General features: G+C 46.3%; 1 protein-coding gene across 2 annotated transcripts in view; it reads right to left on the reverse strand.

The window, feature by feature from the left end:
- The window catches only part of SASH3 (SAM and SH3 domain containing 3), a 71,371-nt gene that overhangs the window by 42,532 nt on the left and 3,059 nt on the right, over nucleotides 1-25,780 (reverse strand). Inside the window, exons 2-3 of one of the 2 annotated variants that reach the window (XM_029607418.1) lie at nucleotides 4,496-4,558; nucleotides 512-661 (exon numbers count right to left, since the gene is read on the reverse strand). In XM_029607418.1, coding sequence (XP_029463278.1) covers nucleotides 512-661; nucleotides 4,496-4,558 — 213 coding nt within the window. Of the gene's footprint in view, nucleotides 1-511; nucleotides 662-4,462; nucleotides 4,559-25,780 lie in introns of both variants that reach the window. The other variant, XM_029607417.1, reaches the window with a different exon arrangement.

Here is a 25,780-nt window from a genome sequence, read left to right on the forward strand (position 1 = left end):
AATTATCCACAGGGTCTGCACCAACCCTGGTAGTTGGATTATATTTATCTCATACTATATATTCCTGACCATAAAGAACATGGTAATTATTCTACAGAGATCATGTACTTGCGATATATGAGGGAAGATTCAAGAATTTAAACTTTACACTGTCCTTTGCCTATAGAATATAGAACCTGCATTTCAGCACAGGAGTGACTGGTCCAAGGTTACACAGTGAACAGAGGACTCAAACCAAAGGCTCTAGCTAGCACAGCCCTGTGTCTCCAGCTGCCTGCGCTAAACCTGGCACCATGAGCAGACCAAGCTGAGACGAGAGGGGGAGGGAGAGGGAGGAGAGAGAATGAGGGAGCTAACAAGCACAGGGAGGAAACATATCTCAGGACCAGAAAGAGATGTGAAGAGATCTCAAAGGGCAGAGAGAGGGAGAGAAGTATCCTGGAGACAGACAGGGGCTGGGGGGCGAAAGAAGGTGCTTAGGAGGCGCTGGCTTTAGCGTTTTGGCTCTCACCATTTCCTCATTTAGTGTTTTTACCACCATCTTTCCCGTCTTCCTGTTCATGGTGCGGGAAATCACTGCTTTCCACTTCTTGCTCAGCTTGCCTGCGCCGCTCTTACTGGGTTCTTCTGAGGCTGGAATTCCTACGTCATTCTCTGGTATCTGCAGGGTAACAAAGATGAGCCACCTTGTGTGATGCAAAGCCCGGTTCCAACATTTAAGCTCAGTTTCGCTGCTAGTGCTGTCACTTAACATAGAAACAGGATGGCAGAGAAAGGCAGGGATTGCCATCGCCAATGCCCTCTGAGCCAGGTTCATTTCACCAGCTACACAACCGAGGTTCTGCACTCTCTCACCAGTGCCAAGGAAGGAGAGGCCCCCCCTTTGCTTCCGGTTTTATTTTATGTGCCCTAGTTGAGGGGGTTACATTATAAACCTTTCTTTTACGGGGAACAACACCACTGTCCTTGAACTGGGGGACCTTGCACATGGGAGGGCACGTCACTGTCACTGAGCCTCTCCACTAGCCAGAAAACTGCATCGACTACAGCACAGTCCTTATTTAACTGTCTTTCCTATTGAATCTGCAAACTTATTTTATACTGCAAAATGGCTTGTCTTCAGTACTGTGGAATGCATTTCAAACTGGTTTAAAACCATTTTCAAATACATTGTGAGAAAGTTATGTAAGTCCTGTCTGTGTGATGGGGGAAGTGATGTTAAAGCTAGCGGTCAAGTAAGGCCCGTAACTTGTGTCATATAGAAAAGATGGGCAGTGGGGATACAGAGTTTTTCTCTGCTGCCCATTTCTATATTTTGGTGTTAGCCATCATACCTCTCACGCCTCCAGCTGCCACCACAGTACCTGCTCACATACATACTGCTGCGCCTTGCAACGGGACGTGACACATCTAATGTTTGTAGATTCACTTCTGGCTAATTTCCTTTGCAATTTCAGTTTCGTAAGACGCTAGCTGTAGCAGCAGTGCGGTGAGCACTGGTAAGAAAAACAAGATCCCCACTCACAGAGTTACAGAAAGATGTTTGCCTTACGCAAACTTTGTGTGCCAATACCCAGACTGTTCTTAGACCCAAAGTCTTGAGTTGTGAGGACCAGAATGCAACAGGAGGGGCGTGAGAAACCGAGAGGTGGATGAGAAGCTGATGGTAACTTACAGACAGGCAGATTAGGCACAACCTGAGCAAGACTCAGAAAAGAGGGGCTGAAATACTTCACCAGGGATGCACAATGTATAGCTGTACTGCCTCTCACCCCCAGAAGCGCCTCTGCAACATGGTTTGTCCCAGAGATTGTGAATCCCTGTATTAGTGGTGGTGCCCCACTGATTGTTTATAGACACTCTTTACAGAAGGAGTATGTGCCAACAGGAGCTGGGATTGAGATTTATAATGGCAGTAGAATGAAATGTCTGGCTTCTAATGAGGCTATGTGCTCCACTGGAAGGAATATTGAACTCCACTGAGAGAGAGAGGGTTGCAGTCAGATAATTTCATGGAACAGTGAACAGAGGAAGATCCTCTTAACATAAACTCTATGGAAATGTGACTCCCATTGTTTGATTGTCTTATGGGGAGAAGAAACCTAGAATAGAAGTTGAGAAGGATCCAGAGAGGGTGGAGATAAGATTTGGAGGAGGAATGGGGGTTGGGGGTAATAATGCTGAGGGGGAAAAGAGTATTCTGGGAAATACTGTACAAGAATTTAAGCCCTGCTAACCAGCCTCCATTCCCTGCTGAGCTTATCTGGGAGCTGCATCTGACTGACTTGGCAGGGGACAGAGCTACTGCCTGGTCTCACTCAGGTGCACACCAAGTCCCAAGTTATGGTGGTTAATATATAACTGTTTAATACAGTGGTTCCCAAACCTGTCCTAGGGGACCCCCAGCAAGTCAGGATATCCACAATGAATATGCATGAGATAGATTTGTAGGCACTGCCTCCACTGCATGCAAATTTGTTTCATGCATATTCATTGCGGATATCCTGAAAACCTGACTGGCTGGGGAGTACCCCAGGACAGATTTGGGAACCACTGATACAGAGCAGATTTGTCCTACCAAGGATATATAGTGTGATATTTTGGCACTTTACTTGTGAGGGGGAAGTATTTCAAATCGACTTCTGAGCAGGCTAACCTGCTGGGCTGCTTTAGACGAGCACCTCAAGCACCTCGTGCTAAAGGAAAATATGTGCATTTGTTTAGTCTCTCCACGGTGATCAACCAGAAGGCAGCTCAGATTTTCTGACCTGGCCATGGTGAACATTCTCCAAGCTATCTGATTGGAGACAGAGACACAGCGTGAACTACAGCACGAGCTCTTAACAGTAACAGCCCAAAAGTGTGGTCCTTCCATCTCAAGAGCCAAGACAAAAAAAAAAAAATCCTAAGTAGGAGCACCTCTTCTCTTTTTTTTTTTTTTTCCGTTTAATTAACCAATAGCACTCTGTTAGCAACTAAGGAAGAAAAAAATTTCATGATAGTTTTCTTAACCTATAGAGGCTGACAACAGTCACTGACATGCTCAGCAAACTATTATTAGAAGTCCGTCTCTGTTCCTCTTTCTATTCATATCTCAGTAATAACTTGCGACAATGAGCCAGCTGTGGTCGAGGGCCGGATCACCCCCACCCTCTCCCCAGCTGTCTATGCTTAAGCAGCTCTGTGCCTCGATCTCATTAACACTCCAATGATCCCTCTGCTGAAAGGATGGATTATTATTATTTTTTTTTTTCAATTATCATTCCTGTTTTGTCTTTGGTTCATTCCCAGGAGCACGCTGCCCACGTTGCCGTTGCCCTCAGGAGAGAGTTACGGGGTCTGCATTGCGGGCCACTGAACGTGATGTGTCTCAGAAGAGAAGCGCAGGAAAGACTTTGCCTATTTCAGAAAACCCGACAAAGAGCCTCATAATGTGCAGGCATGGGGAGAGTACCCGTTGCTCTTCGCTTTGGGGGGGTCCACAGGACATGATGTTCCCATGCCAAACATGTACCAAAGACAAAAGGGAATCTGCTGCAGTACAGGCCACACGGAAGCTGCTGCAGCCTCCCAGGAGGGGGCTCACCCCAGTAGGCCTATGACGTGTGGAGCAGACCCTGTGCTGCACACAGGTGTCTGCTGCTTTTCAGCAGTCTTGATAGTTCCTGCCAAACCAAATCTATTTATTGATTGCTCTATACCACCTTTCCAAAAGAAGTCCAAAGCGGTTTCTTAATTAAAAAAAAAAAAGATGGCTCTGCCGGTGCTTGAACCCAGAACTATCTGCCTGTAAAGTGGATGTGATAAGATAACCAGTTTAATTTTTATGTATTTGTAAGTTGATGTTTTAATTTCCTACATCGTTTTGGCTGATTTATTAAAATCTGCAAAGTGATGAATACATATTTTTTAAATAAATAGATAAACAGTACACCAGTGCTTCCCAACCAGGCACTGGAGTGCCTTCAGACCAGATCAGGTGTGGCACGGAAAATTCACCACTGCCTGATGTTCAGATCCATGCCAGCACCTGAGCTGTGCTCTCAGCACCTCGCAGCAACAGGAGATACCATCAGGGCTCTTAAAAATGTAGGAGCTGCTCTCTGAGACCATGTGAAATCAAGCATGGCCCATCAGCGGCAACAGTACAGTCAAGCAGCTAACAAGCCGACATGCGCTGCGGCCTCCGGAGTTACGCGCGTAAGTGTTGGCCCTGCCCCGGATCACCCATTCTCAGCCCCTTCCTTCCCCCTTATTTTTTGCTTGCGCGTGGCCCACATGCACGTGTAATTGGCCATTTTGAGCGAGCAGCGCTTTTATTGACCCCCTATATCTTTGCGTACTGCCCATATCCCTATGTGAGTAGTGGTGTATACACGGAATCTCTCTCTGTTGCCCACATCAGCCTGTGAGTCCCAGAGTTCTGACCCGAGCATGCAGGATGAGAGATCGATGGACTCACATTGGTCTCCAGGTTGAACTCCTTGTCACTCACCACTGGGGAGCTGGGCTTTGACTTGGCAAAGTCCTTGAAGCTGCTGGATCGCTGAAGTGAGAGCTGAAGCAAAGAAACAAAGAAAAAGGAAAAAAAAAAAATTGTCAGGATAGTACAGAACACGACCCAGCCAATGCAGCCCTAGAACTCAAAACGCAAACCAAACCATGTCTCATCTACTGAATTAGAGTTTTGTTTACAGGTTCCTGAGTTTATATCTTCCCTTTAAATGTTTTTTGTAACTCTTTCAGAAATTATTACTCCCTATTTCTATTGTGGTCTAATGCAACATCCCAACTCTCCTGTTTGGGCGAGAGACTCCATACGATGCACTTACATAAGAGCTATCATAATGGATCAGATCAAGACTCCATTAAGTCCAGTATCCTGTTTCTAACAGTGGCCAAGGCTCCTGGTAGGATCTCAGATAGTGGATAGATTCCATGCTGCTGAGGCTCAGAGGTGAGCAGTGGATTTCCCCAAGTCTACCCAGTTAATAACCTTTTATGGACTTTCTTCTTCTAGGAGCTTTGTCCAAACCTTTTTTAAACCCACCTATGCTGCTAACTGCCTTTTATCATAATCTTTCAGCAGTGAATTCCAGAGCGGGCACCTTCAGCTGATCAGTATGGACTTTGACATTGTGCATCCAATTTTGGCGACCTGTTCGGGTTTGTCTTAAGCTGTAGAGTTTGTCTTAAGCTAACAGTAGATGCCCACTCCAGAGAGCTTATGCTTTAATTTTAGTTGCCATTCTTTGCCCAAATGGCCTTGGATTTGATCTTTGAAGTGGGCATTTACAGCTGGTGTACTGTTCAGCTGTGGGTGCCTGCCTCGAGAGCTTACAAGAAATTCAACTCCTGTGTCTGAGGTGGAGTAAACTCACATTTCTGGTGGCCAAAGTTGTTCTATCGCTGTGTCCAGTCTGATAGAACCAGTTAGACACTACCACACGGGGCACAGCAATAGAATAAAATGGCGAGCAGAAATGTGAGTTAAGTTTAACTCCTGGTCTGACCCAGGAGTTAAATTTCCAGCATTAAGAAAATGTGCTTTAATCTCTCTGCCCTTTAATACGCCTCCCTGCATTGCTGAGGAATAGCTAATGCCTTCTTTTCTAGGGGATTTGCATGCACGCGTGCTAATCTCGGCACTGGCTTTTAATCCTGGTTTGGAGTGTATTTTTTAGGAGTTAAAACCTCTGTTAAATACCAGAGTTAACTTACTGCAGAAAAATACATGCTAAAACAGGAATAAAATCCTGTGTTAATATAAGCATGCCTTATTACATCAGCCCCTATGTTATTTTGTCAAGGTTTTTTCTTTCAGGGAGAAGCTTATATTACTACAGACGACATAATTATTGCATGCAGACATAAAGATTTGTTGCAGCAGTCTTTTTCCATTCATCAATGCAAATCTATATTACTTATTCTTTCTGTAATGGGACCTTTTGAAAATTTGCTGTTCAATTTGGTTGTGATTATCAAGAGAAGTGTTAATGAAGGGGCTTGGGAATGGGGATTTGTTACTTCTGTTGTTCTATGAGGATTGGAGGCCTTTTTGCATCTTTAAGTACAGGAGAGAGAGAGAAAGAGAGAGAGCAATCTGTAACTTTGTAATTTTACTATTGATACCACTGTAAGAGGGATCACTTTTAACTCTGGTAGGGTTTGGGGGTGGGGTGGGGTTTAGGGGGGCTGCTTCACATACACAGTCAGAGGTATGAACAGCAAAGTTGACATCACTTAAGATTTTCTGTCATTTGGAGCCATGAAAGGTACTCTCTACCTAGCTTGATGCACTCTGTACCTAACTTCAATCAAGCTAGGTAGAGAGTACTTGTAGAAATCAACTTTTCTTTTACCTTTCATCGATGTAAATGACAGAAAATCTTAAGTGATGTCAACTTTGCTGTTCGTACCTCTGACTGTGTGTGTAAAACTGCTCCCCCAAACCTTCGCCCCCATAAACCCCATCCCGAGTTAAAAGTGCCCCCTTTGATAAATCTAGGTCTAAGTTTGTACCTGAGGCAACAGAGGGAAAAGTGTCTTGCCCAAAGTCACAAGGAGCTCACAGTTTGGAAAGATCCTAATGGAAGACTTTTTTTTTTTTTAATTTAAACAAGTTCTTTAGTTCAGTAGTCTGGGCGCTGGTCTAATAAACCTAGGGTCATAAGTTCAATTCTCCTCAGAGCCTTGGACTGTCTATGTCATCTTTATTTTCCTAAAGAGACAAATTGTTGCTTTTCTAATGTTATCTTTAAATGGTGTGGGGTCTGTTTTGGAAGAGGCTCATATGAGGAGAGGCTGAGGGATCTGAGTTTTCATACTCTGGAAGAGAGGAGGTGCAGGGGAGATTTGATACAGACCTTCAGATACCTGAAAGGATTTAATGATGCACAATCCTCAAATCTTTTCCATAAGAAAGCAAACTGTAAAACTAGGGGTCACAATATGAAACTTTAGGGGGGATGACTTAGAATCAATATAAAGAAATATTTCTTCACGGAGAGGGTGGTGGATGCCTAAAGACTAGAGTTGGAAATTAAGAAAAGGGTGCATGGTGGGTAACCAGCATGGAGCGGCAGCTGCTACTCCTAACAGAAGGCATGGGGATTAATATCTTTAATCAATTAGCTGACAGGATTTTGATGCAACTGTAGCATCGCTCTCCGCTTCGATGGCGGGGATGGGGGAGGGAAATTGGGTTCAGTCGACAGCCAATACTGGGCCCTGCCTTTTACGGTCCAGGGTACTGATGCACGGACATTAGGGGAAAAGCACAGGACTGCTTCTATGGCCAAGTGCAAAAGCAAAGCACATTCAAGCAGCAGTGTCGAATTATCAAGAAGGCTGCTCACCCTGTAGAAGTGTTGCTAGCATTACTTTTGTATGGCTTTGACAGTTGCTTGTTTTTGATTGTTAATATTGCTACCCTAACATAAGATTTGGGGGTAGCCTGCACGGAGCGGCAGTTACTACCATAAGAAGTTTGCTGGGCAGACTGGGTGGACTGTTTGGTCTTTTTCTGCCATCATTAGTATGTTACTATGTAAAAGCAGGTTTATTGTGTATTGTTACTGTGTAACGAACATACTCCCAATTTTTATGCCCATAATTTTTTTGTTCACTTGGCAGGATATCCCGATTTTATTGGGTGATTGTAATTGTGTTCATAGCTTGGATCATGATAGAGCTCCACCTAATACACATATTTTTTTTCTACCTTATTAAAGAGAATTTCTTTTTTTTTTATATAAGAATTTGGATGTAGTTGATGTGTGGTGATGTCTCCATCCTTCTGAAAGGGATAATTACACGCATGGCTCTAGAGCACCTGACACACTGCCAAGATCAAAGATTTAAGGATTACATCAATCAGAAGTGGGGGAACCCTACAAGCAAACTAATGCCGAATCCCAGTGGGACCTAATTTTGTTCTGGGAAGCTGCTAAAGCTGTTACTTAAAAGGGAGAAATAATTGCTTACGTAGAAAAGGGAAGGAAAGGAAAACTGAGGAGGATCGGCTGAAATTTGGAGCAGATCCGTCTTCAGCGAGGAAATCACACAACGGCTTGCCTGCCAGGCTCAGCTTAATTCTCTCATGCGTCAGAGGATGCAAAATGACTTGCCTTATTACAAACTTAAAGTTTTTTGAATCTGGGAAGAAACCTGAGCGACATTTGGCTTAAGATCACGATAATCTCGCACAGCTTCTGAAATGATGTCAGTAATGAAAACTACAATGGGGTAAAATGGTTAATTCCAGCAAAGACATTTGTCAATTGGTTTATGACTATTATATGCAGCTGTACAAAGGGAAAGTTTGTGATCTGGATGATATTAAAATCTACTGCCAATGATCTTTTTTTTTTACTGCCACAAGCTCATTTACAGCTTTTTTAAATAAGCCCCTTCAGTTGTAAGAGATGCGTAATGTCACTTCTCAGGCCAAACTAAGGCTCCGGGACCTGATTTCTGGTGAAGTTTACAAATTGTTGCTAGATCATATTTGTCTGCCCGTAGGACAGGTGAATGAGAAGGTGACTGAACAGGAAGAGGTTTCTTACGGAGCAAATAAAGCACCGATGATTGTAGTCTTCCCTATATCTGGTCAAGACCCCACTATACTGTCTTTATACAGGCCTAGTGCATTACTGAATTTTGACCTTAACTTGCTGGCTAAAACTGGGGCTGATCTCCTTTTACAGTTCTTACCTGATGTGCTGATTTGGGAGCAGGTGGGATCTGTAAAGGACAAGACACTGCAGGCAGTCCTCAATGCACATTGGATATTGGCCTCTCTAGAATATTCTTTCTGGCATAGACTAGAGTCTTTAGTGGTCACTTTTGATGTTGAAAAAGCATTTGATTGCATTAATTGGCTTTTTCTCTTTGAAGCCTTAAAGTTCTATGGATTTGAGGGGGTGGTTTATGAAAGCAATCCATACATTGCATAAAAATCCAGTGGCTTCAGGTATTGTGAATGACACGTTTCTCCACTTGTATTTGTTCAGAGGGTTACGAGACAAAGCTGCTCCTTCTCACTATTGCTTTTTATCCTTTCTTTGGACTCTTTATTGCGGCAGATAAATAATCATGAGGGAATTAAAGGCATTCCTTTTAGGGTCTCAGCTGTTTAAAATAGTGGCATTTGCAGATGATATTTTGATCCATATTTCTGAAACTAAAATCTCTTTGGATTTAACACTGCATGAATGTGCCAAGTTTGGAAAAGCGGCAAGTTTAAAATGTAATTTGGAAAAACCTGAAGGGGAAAAAATTCAGAGTCTATGGACAGCTCAACTTTCCTCTTAAATAGGCGAATGATTCCATAAAATATTTAGGGATTATATTCCCTAAAGACCCAGCAGGACGAACATTGAAATCCTTCCATTTTTCTATTCTGAAGGAGTTAACATTCCTTCGGTCGCCCAGATCCAGAGTTTAGGGATTATTTTGGATAGGGAGCTCTCAGGGTATGTCTTCCCAGATAGCTGGGATACCGAGTCTGGATACTGTAAGCTATGTTGCTGTCAAAGGAAGAGTTTAGATCGGTAGTCCAAGCTATGATTATTCCTAGCCTGGCCTGCTACAATGTCCTATACATAGGTTTACAGTCATATGTCCTACCTGCTCTTCAGTTACGTCAAAACTCCACTGCCCTGAGAACCGGGGATTTTGGAAGGAGTTTGTGGAAGACTTTTGGGAGATATTTTTGCCCAGTGCTCTATTAGGAAGGCTAGGTACCCCATCTCTAGAAGAACTGGATTTGCTCTGGGGGTTTGCATGCACGCAGTAAACAGCAAGGCAGAGACTTTGGATGTGAAGATAATATTCTATTGATTTTTGTGGCTGGTTCCAACAGTGAAGTCACAACAGTCAAACAGTCAAACAGCCAACTTCCAACTCCCACAGCAAGGTGGTACTCACCTTGCTGTGGGAGTTGGAAGTTGGCTGTTTTATCCCACAACCAGTAATCAGTGAGTAAAGACTGTTGGTTTTGCAAGGATTTTTGAAGAGTAGTCATCTAATTCTTGGAGCAAGAGAATTTTTCTTCCTTGCTTTGTGCTGGTTGCTGAAGAGATTCAGGAATGATGCACTGCAAAATTGTGATTTACCTTTTTATGTTTGTTGTTAGTTTTTATGGGGTTTTTTTTATTTTTCTTGTTATTGTAACTATTAGAATGTTTGTTGTAACTGGCTGTCTTTTCTGGTTATCTTTTTATTATAAACTGCTTGGATAATTTGTTTTAACATGATATATCAAACGCAATAAATAATAATAATAATTTTTCCATCTTCCATGGGACAGGGATATTAGAAACTGGTTCAGTTAGAGACAGAAGCGTGATCACTGCTTTTATTATTTTGATTTTTATTTTGTTTATGTTTTTTGCGATTCTAGCTTGGATTTTGCTTTTTAAGTTAAAGCTTTTTCCGTTGAACAACATTTAATTCCATGGTTTATTTAAGAGTACAACTTATCCATCTAATGGGAGTATCTATTGACCAGAAAGAGATGTTATGCGCCCCACTCACTGTCGTCCCGCGCACGGGACCGCTCACCTTCAGGGTCACAAAGCGGGTCCCGGTCCTGTCTCCCTTGCAGCCATTGCAAGTCCAGCTAGGCCCCGGCATCCTGTGGCAGTGGTTGCCGGGACTTCAGTCGCGTGCCGAGCCTCACACCAGACCTCGGCGTCTCAGCAGTTAGCCACGCCCCTACACATGTGCGCGCGGACCAGCCGCCCTGATGTAGGTTCCAGGGCGAGGCCTAGTTCTGCGGCGCACCCTGATTGAACTCATAAGGAAGTTCCTGGCCTCACTTCCTTGCCTTGGCAATCAGGTCAGTTTGTTCCTGAGATTGCACTTGCTTGTGTTCCTGCTTGCTTGTTCCTAGTCTCGTTCCAGGATCCTTCTGTTCCAGTTCCGTTCCTGCTTGTACCTGCTCCTTGCCTGTTTGTTCCTGTGGTCGTTGTTCGTTTCCCTTGTCTTACCTCGGACTGACTTTCTGGAAAAGACTTCAGCTTGTTCCTGACCTGCCTGCCTGCCTGTTCTTCGACCTTGCCTGACCTCTGGATTGTGACCCTTGCTTCGTTGACCACTCCTCAGACTGATTCTTGGACTTTGACCCTGTTTGCCTGACCTTGCTTGATTCTGGCTCTATCCCTAGCCTTGCCCTCACCAACACTATTCTGGTTCACTCTCCTCCAACCTGTTTCCAGCTTTGAACCCAATAGCGCTCTCCCAGTGTCTGTGGGCATGCCGGACTCTGACTCTCCCAGGAGACCCTGCGAGGCCCACCTAAGTCCCAGCGGCCCGGGTCCCTATGGGCTCCTCCTGGGGGGACCTCGGGCTTCCAGTGGTGAAGAACTACACTGCCTCTGTCTCCTTCCGTGCTCCGCCCCCTGTGGCCAGTCCCTGTACTGCCACAGAACAGGGGTCCACCCCCGAGTGCAACAAGAGAGTTGGGGTGGAAGTTAATGACTGAGGCTGTTACCCACTATTGCATCAGGGATCCAGGAAGTCGAACCTCCCCCCCTTTCCTGATAAACCCTGGCAATCCCAGAGGCTGGCATGGACAATGTATGAAAGGAAGAGAGATCTGGAAAATTGAGGAGATGCCCTGGGAACTGTGTGAGCCCCTCATTTCAGTGCATTCATAAGCTGGTACATGTTCTAAATATTGGGAGATGGGGGGAGGGGGGCAAGGGTTAAAAGGTTTATGTTTAATTATAATGAATTCTTTTGATGATGTTGGAAAATGCATGATTATGTTTTTTAATACCATTTTATTAATAATACTAATAAAAAGATCTTAATCATATATATATTAAAAAGCACCTAACCCAGTACAGATTCTTGGAACACTCTACTTTTTACCTTCCTGCTTCCTCCATTAAAAAAACTGTCCATGTCATCCTACTCTCTGTTTCTTATCCTTCAACCAATTCGTAATCCACAATAATCCCATGATTTTATAATTTTCTCATAAATCTCTCCTAAAGGACTCTGTCAAATGCTTTCTGAAAATACTCCAGCCCTGTTACCCACCATTGCTAGTGGTCTCAGGTCTATCTCTGTCATTCACTTGGTCTCCCAGTACCTAATACATGCCTCAGTTCTCCTGTCCCTCCTTCACATAAATTCACATATTGATATTTTCATACTAGTCATATTTCAAGAGCTTAGTTATACTTATCCTATGTGTAATGGGATGTATCCATAAGTGTAAGGCTTGTAGACTCACACAAAGTACGTAGCCAGTGCTTAACCCCTGCCAGGTTAAAAGTAGAAACTGAATTATTCAGTTTTCTTTCAGATCTTTAGCAGACTGATGGTGGAGTAGTCTGGGGACAGATGTGAGTTTTTACTCTCTACAAGTGCAGTTGCTATGTTCTGATGGAAAGGCTGATTCCTGGAATCTCCTTAGAGTTTGGACTGGAATTCTGCAAGACTGCTCTTAAAGTTATGAGAAATTCTATTGACCAGTCCTGTTACATCATCTGCATTGTAATGTCTCTCTTATTGGTGCCTGATAGTTATTACACAGATAATATTATTGTTTGTCTCATTGGGTGAACGATCAGCTAATTTATTGGGTTTTATTTTATTTTTTTATATAAATCAGTTTATTCAGAAAGATTCAAACATTACAAGCATACCTGTAACATATAAAGCATGAATAAAAAGAAACAAGATAGTCAGTACTTCAATGTATGAGCCAATACATATTAAGCATAGTATAAACTACTACTTATCTTAGCTCTACTGCAGAGGTACCCGTCACTTATGCATAAGGAATTTCCAATTACCCCTCAATCAGTTCTAAAGTAGCGTATGACCTTGAGTGCCTGGTTCTTGTGCACTCAGGTAACAGCGACTCTAACCCCACCAGGGATACTGAAAAAGTACAAAGTAAGAAACAAGAACATCCCAACCTATTCCCCTCCCCCCCCCCACCATCATATGCACCTATTGCATATGATAGACATTGCCCAACCATATCAAAGTTACAAAGTATTTAATCTCAAGCTTCTAGATCTAGTTGACAAGCTCCGAATATATGTTTCCCAAATTTCCAAAAATCTTTTCTTCTGACACACATTGTCACAGTTATGTAAAGCCATGGATTCCATGATCATCATATCATGTAAAGAGTTCCACCATTGTCAATAAGAAGGTGATGTCTCATCCTGCCACACTAACAAAATTGACCTTTTTCCCCAAGTAGGAAGGCTTTACGTGCAAAGATAATATTACCCTGTTTCACAAAATGTTTGGAAATATCCTTACTAAACAGAATCAGTTCATAAGATAAAGAAATAATGCAGCCCAAAAATTTGGTTACGTACCTGAATACCTTCCCCCCAGAATTTTTAAATAATGTCACATTCCCAAAAAGCATGAGATATTGTACCTGTAGCTTGCTTACATTTTACAGATCTACTAGAAATAGACAGTTGAGCATGAAAAGCCGATGATTGAGAGATGAAAGCCCTGTGCAAAAATTTAAGTTGCATTTCTCTCAAATATATATTCGTCAAAATAGAGTTCAGCCCTTTAAAGAATGCTTGAATCTCCCTTTCTGTAATGGAAAAATTCCCCTCCTTCACCCATCTATTCCATACACCAACAGAATTAATCTTGACAAATTCTGTAAATCTTTGTACAATAAAGATATGGATAATTTCAACATGAAAAAAAATATTCTATTTTTACTATCTACTCCTGAGGTAAGGAACCTTTTGGGAAAGAGCAAATGTAGTGGCACAATTGTATATAAGAAAAGTAATCTACTTTCTGAGGACCATATTGACTAACTAGGTCTTGAAAGGATAAAATAGATCCATCCACTGCCAAAATTTGTTGGAGAGTAAAAGGGGATGGAACAGCTCCCCTATGAGGAAAGGCTGAAGAGGTTAGGGCTCTTCAGCCTGGAGAAGAGACAGCTGAGGGGGGATATGATAGAGGTCTTTAAGATCATAAGAGGTCTTGAACGAGTAGATGTGAATCGGTTATTTATACTTTCGAATAATAGAAGGACTAGGGGGGCATTCCATGAAGTTAGCAAGTAGCACATTTAAGACTAATTGGAGAAAATTCTTTTTCACTCCACGCACAATAAAGCTCTGGAATTTGTTGCCAGAGGATGTGGTTAGTGCAGTTAGTGTAGCTGGGTTCAAAAAAGGTTTGGATAAGTTCTTGGAGGAGAAGTCCATTAATGGCTATTAATCAAGTTTCCTTAGGGATTAGCCACTGCTATTAAATGCATCAGTAGCATGGGATCTTCTTAGTGTTTGGGTAATTGCCAGGTTCTTATGGCCTGGTGTGGACTCTGTTGGAAACAGGATGCTTGGCTTGATGGACCCTTGGTCTGACCCAGCATGGCTATTTCTTATGTTCTTATGTTAATTGTGTGTCCAGCTGGATTCAAACTATTTCTTGGTTAAAAATGTGTTTGTAGGAAATTCTTTCACAATGCCTGTACTTGTGGGTGTCACAGCCAAGTTGCAAGACTAAGCTAATTTCATCACTATCACTATCAATGTCTTGTCTTGTGAATGGATTTGGTGGCTGCCATGGCATCACTTCTATGTGGACCCGGATATATTGCCAGGGCTGCCATCACAGCCGATCTTTTCTAACAATCATAAAATAAATATCACTGTACACGTAACATGTTAATAATAATGTTGTGTTATGTGTGTTGGGTGATGGATGATTGATCCAAATAATATCATTATTGTATTAATTTAAATATATTGTGATATCTATCATCCATTTGCCAACTGTTGTTAAATGAGTGTACCTGCTATAGACGCCAGGTTTCGGGGGTGGGGTGGGGGTGGGGGTGATGATATAACTCATGGTCATTCATTTGAGTGCTACCCCTTGTGGAATTGTTACCAGTTTTGTGTTGTTTTATCTGAACATGCTCCAGTTTTAGATGACCCATTCCTTGGAGAGCTTTGGAACAGGCGAGATCTTTCTCTCCAGCATGCAGCCTTAGGGGACCCGGCTCCCTATGGAGCATTTGTAAGCCCTAGTGAGGGAAATGCCAATTTGATTTATTGGGATTCCTCTTGTTGAGGCCTTTGGGCAAATCATCCTTTTGTGATTACCTTGGGGTTGCCTTAGTCCATTGTTTAGTGGAATCTCAGAGACATGGATGGATTTAGGATTTTGCTGTCCCTAGGACCTTGACGCGCTTTCACCCCTCCCCCCCCCCCCCAACCTCCTGTAAGGGGCTGTTACAGGGTAGCAGAGGGTTATTCTCTGTCGACTGAGATTCAGCAGAGCTGGAAGGCAGCAAATCTTAGCCAGCCTGCTGCCCCAAAATGTTTGCCATCCTAGGCACAAACATAACGGGTGCCTATTGACAGATCCAGGGCTGCTCAGAGATATGGGCAGATTTGCCTGATGTGGATGATCAGTATTGTACAAGATAGAATTAATATCCATTGATGTCCTGGCAATTCTGGGATTTTATTGATCTGTAACATCTATTTTTTAACTGGAGCCTTCACCTGCTGTGTTTTATGTCAGGAAGAGAATAAACTGGATGGTTGGACTCAGTTTGAGTCATTCTGGTGGTTTTATTTTGGAGACACATGAAAGCGTGGAGAGCAGTAGGGCCAGGGAGAAGGGTATATCCAAAGCCTATCCACTTGAGAAATCCTGCCGATTCTGGGAGATAGTGTAGTTGCAGGTTATAAGTGTACTAGCTAACTGTCCAGGGTTCAGTTGACCCTTGTTTAAGACAAAAAATATAGCTTGCCAGAGAACTGAAAATTTGGAGAACACTGTGAGCTGTTTCAGCTTACAAGTGTTGCATTTACTGTACCTAAATTACCTTTGTAAGAGACCTTTGTTACTAAAGGAGTGTACCATTAAGCTGGGAGTTTCAGTGAGGAAATAAGTGAGATAGGTTTGGGTTTTGCTCCCCCATGTCATCCTACAGCACAGTCTCTCCTCATGGATTTTTAGTTATTCAAGCAGTCAGGTGCTAACTGCTTCTTGCTGTGTAATTTTTCCTCATTTATGGGATTTGTAGTAAGGAAGTTTTCCCATTTAAGAGCCAGCCTCCAATGACTCGTCTATCCAGCCTTTAAGATTGTTTGGACTCTTTGAAGCCATTTTTGAGCAGTCCCTGTGACAGCCTTGCTACCCCTTCTCAGTGGGTACCAAGGCTGTCACTCTTCCCTAACAAAATTGTTAGGGAAGAGTCTGGCAGTCTTTTGTCTCTCCTCCAGAGGATCTAAGCTGTCTGGTGACCTGATGCAGAGGAATTACATTTTTGCATGAACTGCCTTTTTGCACTATCTCCTCTGTTGGAAGCACAGAAGTTTTTTTTCCACCCTTCCTGCTTCTTGTTTGATTTTCCCCCTTTTTGGTTCAACTAATATTTTTTCCACTTGGAGTTTCCTCTTGGGGGAGTCAGTACACCAAACCTTTGGAAGAGGGAAGTCTTTTTCCAGAAAGATACAGAGGTGTTACAAATTCCATCTAAAGCAAGGGATCCCAGTAATGTGCACTATCAGGAGAAACAAAGAAGATACAATGTAAAGGTGATAAGATATTTGTAACTATTGAAGGAAGTCTTCCATGAGGAGTGAGAAGTCCCTATTAGGCACTGCCTAAGGCAGGGCTTCCCAAACCTGTCCTGGGGACCTCACAGCCAGTCGGGTTAGGTATGCAAATTTATCTCATGCATATTCATTGTGGATATCCTGAAAACCCGACTGGCTGTGGGGTCCCCAGGACAGGGTTGGGAAGCCCTGGCCTAAGGAGTTAACAGAATCAAGAAAGAGAGTGAAGCGCCCTTCTGGTGATGTCTAAAGGATTTCTTGGAAGACATTAAATCTGGGACTAAGTTATGATAAAATACATTCTAATCACTTTCTGTGGTTTAAGTATTAAATTAGGAGCTCTTTCTCTAGTTGTAGTTAGGCTAGCAGTTGTTACTGATGGGATGGCGAGCAGAGCCTTATTAGCTGATCTGGTGTTGCGCTGAGGGATATGTTTTTGGAATATATTATTTAAGCATTCTTTTTCATTGTTTATGTTTTTGTGTATTATGGAGAGTAGTTTGTATTCTATGCGTTTCGTTATGGGCAGCCAATGTAGATCCTTTAGTACTGGGGTGATGTGTTCCGATCTTTTGTGATTGGTGAGTATTCTCGCTGTGGCGTTCTGTAGTACGTGAAGGGGGCGTGTGGTTGATTTGGGTAATCCTATTAGTAGTGAATTGCAGTAGACGAAGGTTGTGAATAATGGGGATTGAAGAATGGTTCTGAATTCAGATTGGTTTAGAATGTTGAGATTACTACCTGATAATCTCCTTTTCCTTAGTGTAGACAGATGGACTCAGAACGAATGGGATAGTATCCGCGTGCTAGCAGTTGGAGACGGATCTGACGTCAGCATGGGGGTATATATATCCCCACAGGAAGCGTAGCAACTCAGTAATCTTCCTTGCAAAAGCTATTATGGATGTGTGTACTGACGCTCAGTGAAAAGTGAAAACAGGATTTCCCTGACCGATTGATAGTAGCTGGAGACCGCCAGCATTCCCAACCGGAAGGCGTGGACACCAGGTAGAGTGTACGCTCTTATGGGACAGAAGACATGGCTTACCTTGGATCGGTGAAACCCATGTTCACAGGCAGCTGGGCGGGATGCTGAGTCCATCTGTCTACACTAAGGAAAAGGAGATTATCAGGTAGTAATCTCAACATTTCCTGGCATGTAGCCAGATGGACTCAGAACAAATGGGATGTACAAAAGCTTTACTCCCAGCCTGGGCGGGAGGCTGCCTGAGGACCATGTAGTACCGCCCTCGCAAATGCAGAGTCCTCCCTGGCCTGGACATCCAGACGGTAGAATCTGGAGAAGGTATGGAGGGAGGACCACGTCGCCGCTTTACAGATTTCTGCAGGCGACAGCATCCTGGATTCTGCCCAAGATGCCACTTGTGCTCTGGTAGAATGAGCCTTGACTTGTAGAGGCGGAGACTTCCCAGCCTCCACGTAAACTGCTCCGATAACTTCCTTAATCCAGCGGGCGATGGTAGGCCGTGAGGCCGCTTCACCTTGCTTCCCCCCGCTCTGCAGGACGAACAGATGGTCCGTCTTTCGTAGTTCTTGTGTCACTTCCAGATATCTGGGCAGCAATCTGCCAATGTCGAGATGGCGTAATAAACGCCCTTCTTCAGATTTCTTCAAACCCGCCGTGGTAGGCAAGGATATGGTTTGGTTAAGATGAAACTGTGAAACAACTTTTGGTAGAAAGGAGGGAACCGTACGAAGATGGAGAGCCTCAGGAGTGATTCTGAGAAAGGGATCACGGCAGGATAGTGCTTGTAGCTCTGAGATGCGGCGTGCCGAACATACCACCAATAGGAATACCATCTTCAAGGTTAGAGAACGGAGAGACAGTCCCCGAAGGGCTCTGAAGGTGGATCCCGCGAGAAAATCCAAAACAAGGTTGAGGTTCCATAAGGGCACAGGCCACTTTAGTGGCGGACGAATATGCTTGACTCCTTGCAGGAAGCGAGAAACGTCTGGGTGCTTGGCGATGGTCTTGACATCCCTCCTGGGACCATAGCAAGACAGCGCAGCCACCTGAACTTTGATGGAGCTGAGGGAGAGACCCTTCTGAAGTCCATCCTGCAGGAAATCCAACACAATAGGGATTGTGGTCGCATGTGGATTGGTGCCGTGAGTATCGCACCATGCTTCAAATACCCTCCAGATCCTTACGTAGGTGAGGGACGTGGAAAACTTACGAGCTCGGAGGAGTGTATCTATCACGGGCTCCGAGTAACCTCTTTTCTTCAGTCTAGCCCTCTCAATGGCCAGACCATAAGAGAGAATTGAGCTGGATCCTCGTGGAGGATGGGACCTTGACGTAGAAGGTCCCAGAGAGGAGGCAGGGGAAGAGGCTCCCCTGCCAGTAGTCTTCTCATGTCTGCGTACCAGGGTCTTCTTGGCCAGTCTGGTGCCACTAGAAGAACTAGGCCCCGGTGTTTCTGAATCTTGTGGATGATGGCGCCCAGCAGAGGCCACGGAGGAAAGGCATATAGCAGAACCCCTGGAGGCCACGGCTGGACCAGGGCATCGATTCCGTGTGAGAACGGGTTGCGCTTGCGGCTGAAGTATCTGGGTACTTGAGCATTGGACTTGTCCGCCAGTAAATCCATGTCCGGAATCCCCCAGTGATCCACAATCATCTGGAAGGCTGTGGGTGACAGCTGCCACTCTCCCGGATTTAGGCTCTCTCTGCTGAGGAAGTCTGCTGTGGTATTGTCCTTCCCGGCAATGTGGACGGCGGAGATGTCCCGCAGATTCGCCTCTGCCCAAGCCATCAGTGGGGCGATTTCCAGAGATACTTGTCGGCTTCTGGTTCCGCCCTGACGGTTGATGTATGCCACCGTGGTGGTGTTGTCGGACATCACTCTGACTGCTCTGTTCTTCAGTCTGGGAGCAAAACGAAGGCATGCCAATCGGACTGCCCGGGCCTCTAGACGGTTTATGTTCCATGCTGACTCTTCCCTGTTCCACCGCCCTTGTGCGGTGAGTTCTTCACAGTGTGCTCCCCAGCCGCTCAGGCTGGCATCTGTGGTGAGCAAGGTCCACGTGGGTGATGACATCTTCGACCCCCTGCTCATGTGGTTGGACTGCAACCACCACCGCAACTGGGTCCGCACTCTGGCTGGCAGATGCAGGCGCGTGGAATAGTTCCGTAGATGGGGCTCCAGCGAGAGAGCAGGGAGTGTTGTAGAGGTCTCATATGGGCCCTCGCCCAAGGCACCACTTCCAGGGTGGATGCCATGAGACCAAGAACCTGCAGATACTCCCAGGCTATGGGCCGACTGGCTCCCATTAAGTACTGGATACGCTGCTGAAGTTTCAACTTTCTCTTGGTAGTGAGACTGACTGTGTCCGCCTGGGTGTCGAACTGTACTCCCAGGTATTCCAGAGACTGGGAAGGCTGTAGGCAGCTCTTGCTGAGGTTGATTACCCAGTCCAAGCTTTCCAGAAGGGCGATCACTCTGTCTGTTGTCCGAAGGCTCTCCTCTCGAGATTTCGCCCTGATCAGCCAGTCGTCCAAGTAGGGATGGACCAGAATTCCTTCCCGCCTGAGGGCCACTGCTACCACTACGACCACCTTGGTGAATGTCCGTGGTGACTTGGCCAACCCGAAGGGCAGAGCCCGAAACTGGAAGTGGCGGCCTAGAACCTTGAAGCGTAGATAGCGCTGATGATCCGGATGGATCGGGATATGCAGGTATGCCTCTGACAGGTCTAACGCCGTGAGGAATTCTCCTGGCTGTACTGCAGCCTTGACGGAGCGCAGAGTCTCCATGCGAAACCTCGGTACCCGTAAGTAACGATTGACTGACTTGAGGTCCAGCACAGGCCGAAAGGTGCCCCCTTTCTTGGGTACCATGAAATAAATGGAATAGTGTCCAGAATTCACTTCCCAGGCAGGTACTGGGATGATGGCTTTCAAGGACAGGAGCCTCGCCAGGGTAGCTTCCAATGCTGCCTTCTTGTGTCTGGGACATGAAGATTCCACAAACTTGTCCGGAGGGAGATGATTAAAGTCCAGATAATATCCCTCCCGGATAATGGCGAGGACCCACTGGTCCGACGTGATCTCGACCCATCTGGGGTAGAAGAGGGTTAACCTGCCCCCTATGGCTCCGTCCCCCAGATGAATCGGCGGATTCTCATTGTGAGGCGTGGCCGGGACCCGAGCCCGGGCCTGCTCCCCTCTTGCGCTGCTTGGTCCGAAAGGACTGAGTCCTGGCCTGAGGACGTGGTGCCTGGTAGCGACCCCTGTAAGGAACAAAGCGCTGTGAACTCCTGCCCCTGGAGGGCCTGGGAAAGGCGTGCTGGCCCCCTTCTGAATCGATCTTCCAGCAGTCTGGGCACTGGAGAGGCACCCCATGTACTGGCCAGTTTATCAAGGTCGCTGCCAAATAGGAAGGAGCCCTTGAAGGGCAATCTGGTGAGGTGTGTCTTGGAAGGTGCATCAGCTGACCATCTCCGGATCCAGAGCTGCCTTCTGGCAGCTACGGAGGATGAAATCCCCTTAGCTGTTGTACGGACCAGGTCAGATGCAGCATCCGTGAGGAACGAAAGAGCGGACTCCATGTCTGCCGCTGGAGCATTGTTTCTAACCTGTGACAAACAGGCACGCGTCACCACCGTGCAGCAGGTTGCGATCCGCAAAGATAGAGCTGCCACCTCAAAGGTCTGTTTCAGAATGGCGTCCAGTCGCCGGTCATGAGGCTCCCTGAGGGCCGTCCCCCCTTCCACTGGAATGGTAGTGCGCTTAACCACAGCGCTAATCAAGGCGTCCACCTGAGGGCACGCCAGCAGGTCCTGGATAGCCGGAGCCAATGGGTACATACCCATCAGGGCCCGGCCCCCTTTGAAGGAAGCCGCTGGTGCCGCCCATTCTAAATCTATCAGTTGTGCCGCTTGTAAGAATGGAAAATGGCGGGCTGTAGGACGAAGACCTTCCAGCAGTGGGTTCTGCGCAGAGGGTACCGAAGCGCTGGGACCTGTAATATCCAACTCCGCCAGACACTGAGACACCAGGTCGGAGAGATCCTCTCTAGGGAAAAACCGCCTCATGGTTCTATATGGCTCAGTCCCTGGAGGAAGGTCCCCCTCGTCCGGGAGTTCGGACTCGTCCTGTGAGACCTCCTGGTCTGATTGATCCGGACTGTCCAGCGGCGGGAGGTCCCGCTCGCGATAAGGGCGTGAGGGTCCAGGAACAGGATCCGCAGGGGCCACCACTGCAGCAGCCGCCGCAGTCGCAGCCACCGCAGGAACTACAGGAACCGCAGGGCCTGGACGGGAAGCCGTTTGCATCTGTACGAAGGCATGAATCCCCTTAAAGAGATCCACCCAGGAAACTGAAGCCGCCTCTAATCGCCGGGGTACAAGGTCCCCCGGGATTCCTGATTGGTCGAGACTGCCCCCTAACTCCGGGGTAGCCCCCGGGGAACTGTCAACAAATCGTGGCTGAGACCGGTCCTGGCCTGAGGGCCCACCGGCCTTCTCACATTGTGCACATAGGGAGTCTGGCTCTTCACTGCGCGTGGCTCTAAGCTGGCATGCAGAGCAGAGGCCAAGGGCTGTAATGCCTGAGGCAGGTGGCGCCGCTGCTGAAGACGCTGCTGCGTTCTGATCCATCGAAAAATATGCGCTGAATGCTTAATACAACAGGCGCGTAATAATAATAATAATAATAATATGCGGCAGCAATAGGCGCTTAATACAACGGGCGCAGAACAATAATAATAATATGCGGCAGCAATAGGCGCTTAATACAACGGGCGCAGAACAATAATAATAATATGCAGCAGCAATAGGCGCTTAATACAACAGGCGCGTAATAATAATAATATGCGGCAGCAATATGCGCTTAATACAACGGGCGCAGAACAATAATAATAATATGCGGCAGCAATAGGCGCTTAATACAACGGGCGCAGAACAATAATAATAATATGCGGCAGCAATAGGCGCTTAATACAACGGGCGCAGAACAATAATAATAATATGCAGCAGCAATAGGCGCTTAATACAACAGGCGCGTAATAATAATAATATGCGGCAGCAATATGCGCTTAATACAACGGGCGCAGAACAATAATAATAATATGCGGCAGCAATAGGCGCTTAATACAACAGGCGCGTAATAATAATAATATGCGGCAGCAATAGGCGCTTAATACAACGGGCGCAGAACAATAATAATAATATGCGGCAGCAATAGGCGCTTAATACAACAGGCGCGTAATAATAATAATATGCGGCAGCAATAGGCGCTCAACAGAACAGGCGCTCAGGAATAAGAAGAAGCAGCAGCAATATGCGCAGTATGTTCTTAGCAATAGGCGGCCAAGAAAACAGCCCAATTGTATGCGATATGCACTCAGCAATATGCAGTTAGCTATACACGCTCAATGGCTTTCAATAGGCTTTCAGCAATATGCAGTTAGTAATACACGCTCAATGGCATTCAATAGGCTCTCAGCAATAAGCGGTTAGCAATATACGTGCAATGGCATTCAATAGGCTCTCAGCAAAAAGCGGTTAGCGATACATGCTCAATGGCATTCAATAGGCTCTCAGCAATAAGCGGTTAGCAATATATGCTCAATGGCATTCAATAGGCTCTCAGCAATAGGCGGTCAGCAATACCCGCTCAGTGGCAGCCAATATGCATACAACAAGCGGTTAGTAATACACGCTCAGTAGAAATAAGGCAATATACGCACAAGGAGGAATAGAGCCGCGCCTAGTATGGGCGCTCAATACCTGAACAAGGCCCCAAAATGGCGTCCTCCACGGCGTGCCACACCGCCGATCCTCTGTTCCCCGGAGACCAGAAAGAAGAGATGTACGCCTTACCTGATCCACGGCGCTTCCCGGCTGGAACCCGGCGGTCTCCGGCTGCGGGGGGGAGGGGGCAAGTACCTACAACCGCCGCGTTTGAGATATGCACCCGCTGCCTCGTCCACGCCGGGACCGAGGTGCCTCGTAAGCCTCACCCGAACCTCGCCCGGGGGCTGTGTCCCTGCCGCGCTTCGGCCGGACCGAGGACTTAACCTCCGGGGGGACCACGGAAATCACCCCGGGCAGCTCAACTGGGGGAGTGACCTTCGGGTATCACCGCAGGAGCGCGGGGCTCGATATTTTTGCAGAAAGTAGAAAGTAGAATCTAGAAGTATAAGAAAAGAGAAAAAATTAAAGTAGTCTTGGAAAGCACGCTCAACTAGCGTGCAGGCACTCCAAACTGCTTTGGAGACGGAAATTACTGAGTTGCTACGCTTCCTGTGGGGATATATATACCCCCGTGGTGACGTCAGATCCGTCTCCAAAAGCTAGCACGCGGATACTATCCCATTCGTTCTGAGTCCATCTGGCTACATGCCAGGAAAGTGGTTTTAGTCTCAAGTATTGATAGCTTGTACAATCCTTCTATGGTTTTCATGGTTATATGTTTTTTGAAGTTCAGTTCAGGGTCGATCCAAATCCCCAAGTCTTTTACATTTTCGTTTAGTTTGATCATGGTGTTGACGGTTTGGATTGAGTTCTTGGCCCCGAAACGAAGCCTGACACGATATTGAAACCCGAAGCACATCTCTACATCTGACTCTCAGAAATACGACTTTTAATTAGGGATTAACAGCTCAAACTCTCTGCAGATGTATTATGACTTCTTATTATATATTTTTTATACAAAGTACTTCATAGATAACATTTCAATTAATGTTACATAAATGAGAATGGTAAATTATTTTTCTATATCTATTTAGCTTACTAATAGGGTATTTAGGAAATGAAATTAAATACACTGGGGCAGATTTTCAAAGGCTACGCACGTAAGATACACGCGTAACCCGAGAAAATCTGCCCCTGTGAGTGCCAAGCCTATTTTGCATAGGCTCGGCGGTGCGCGCAAGCCCCGGGACGCACATATGTCCTGGGGCTTTCAAAAATGGGTGGTCTGGGGGTGGGGCTGGGGGCATGGTGGCGGTTTGGGGGCGGGCTGGGGGCAGGGCTGGGGGCGTGATGGCGGTTCGGGGGCAGTCTGGGGACATGTCTGGGGCGTGGTGGTTCGGGGGCATCCAGGGGCGGTCCCGAATCCTATGGCAAGCCGGAGGCGTAACTTCGGAAATAAAAGGTAGGGGGGATTTAGTTAGGGCTGGGGGGTGGGCTAGATAGGGGAAGGGAGGGGAAAGTGGAGGGAACAGGGAAAGCTATCGGGGCTCCCCTTAGGCTCGGTGCGTGCAAGGTGCACAAGTGTGCACCCTCTTGGCATGCCAACCCCGGATTTTCTAACATGTTATAAAATCGGGCGTAGATTTGTTCGCGCCAGGTTGCGAGAACAAATCTACGCCCACGCGTATTTTTTAAGATCTGGCCCACTGTGTTTAATGTTGGTCAAAACAGTATCAGGAAGTTTCATCTTCCACAGATAGTTAGGGACCTTAATTTTCAGTTTTTATTTTTTTTTTCCTGGCAATGTTATGGGCGCGTCCGCCACACCGCTGACGGGCCGAGGGTCTGGGTGTCCTCGGGTACATATCGTAGGCGCAGGGAGCACGGCCCTCTCTAAAGCGGGTGGTGTGAGTCCTTGGGCCACGGCGAGAGCTAGGGAGGAGCCCCAGCCACACCGTGGGAGGTGAGCCGGTGCTGGCATGGAGAGCCAGGCATGTACGGAGTCTGACCCTCAGCAGGACCTGCACGCCCATGACAACCAGCAACGCAATGTTGGTTGATGAACGGTCCTCCGACTGTTCCAAGCCCTTTCGGACCTGCCGCTGGGTAACGGCAAAGGGCGGCAGGCCGGACAGAGAACGAGGGCAGACAGAGTCCATAGTACACGAAGAACATCTTAGGCGTAGGCCAGTGCAGAGACAAGGACTGGTGCAGAGACATCAGAGGCAGGAACGAGGTAAGATGCATACAGGAGACTCAAGGGCGAGGTACGAGGCTGACAACATGGAGCGCCCTACACAGCCCACCCGCGGGGCTGGTCGCGGACCACTTCAGAGGTTGCCTTCAATAATAAGGTAAGGCTTTCTCACAGATATAGGAACGAGGTGCATGGCTTGCATCACGAAGCGCCCTACACAGCCCGCCCACGGGGCTGGTCATGGACCACGACATGGCTTGCCGCGAGGCACTAGGACATCTTGAAGGTACAGGAACGAGGTGCTAGCATTCAGGAACAGGGTAAGGCAAGTAGC

The sequence above is a fragment of the Rhinatrema bivittatum genome, chromosome 6, assembly GCF_901001135.1.
Source record: "Rhinatrema bivittatum chromosome 6, aRhiBiv1.1, whole genome shotgun sequence".
In the NCBI taxonomy this organism is placed as follows: Eukaryota; Metazoa; Chordata; class Amphibia; order Gymnophiona; family Rhinatrematidae; genus Rhinatrema; species Rhinatrema bivittatum.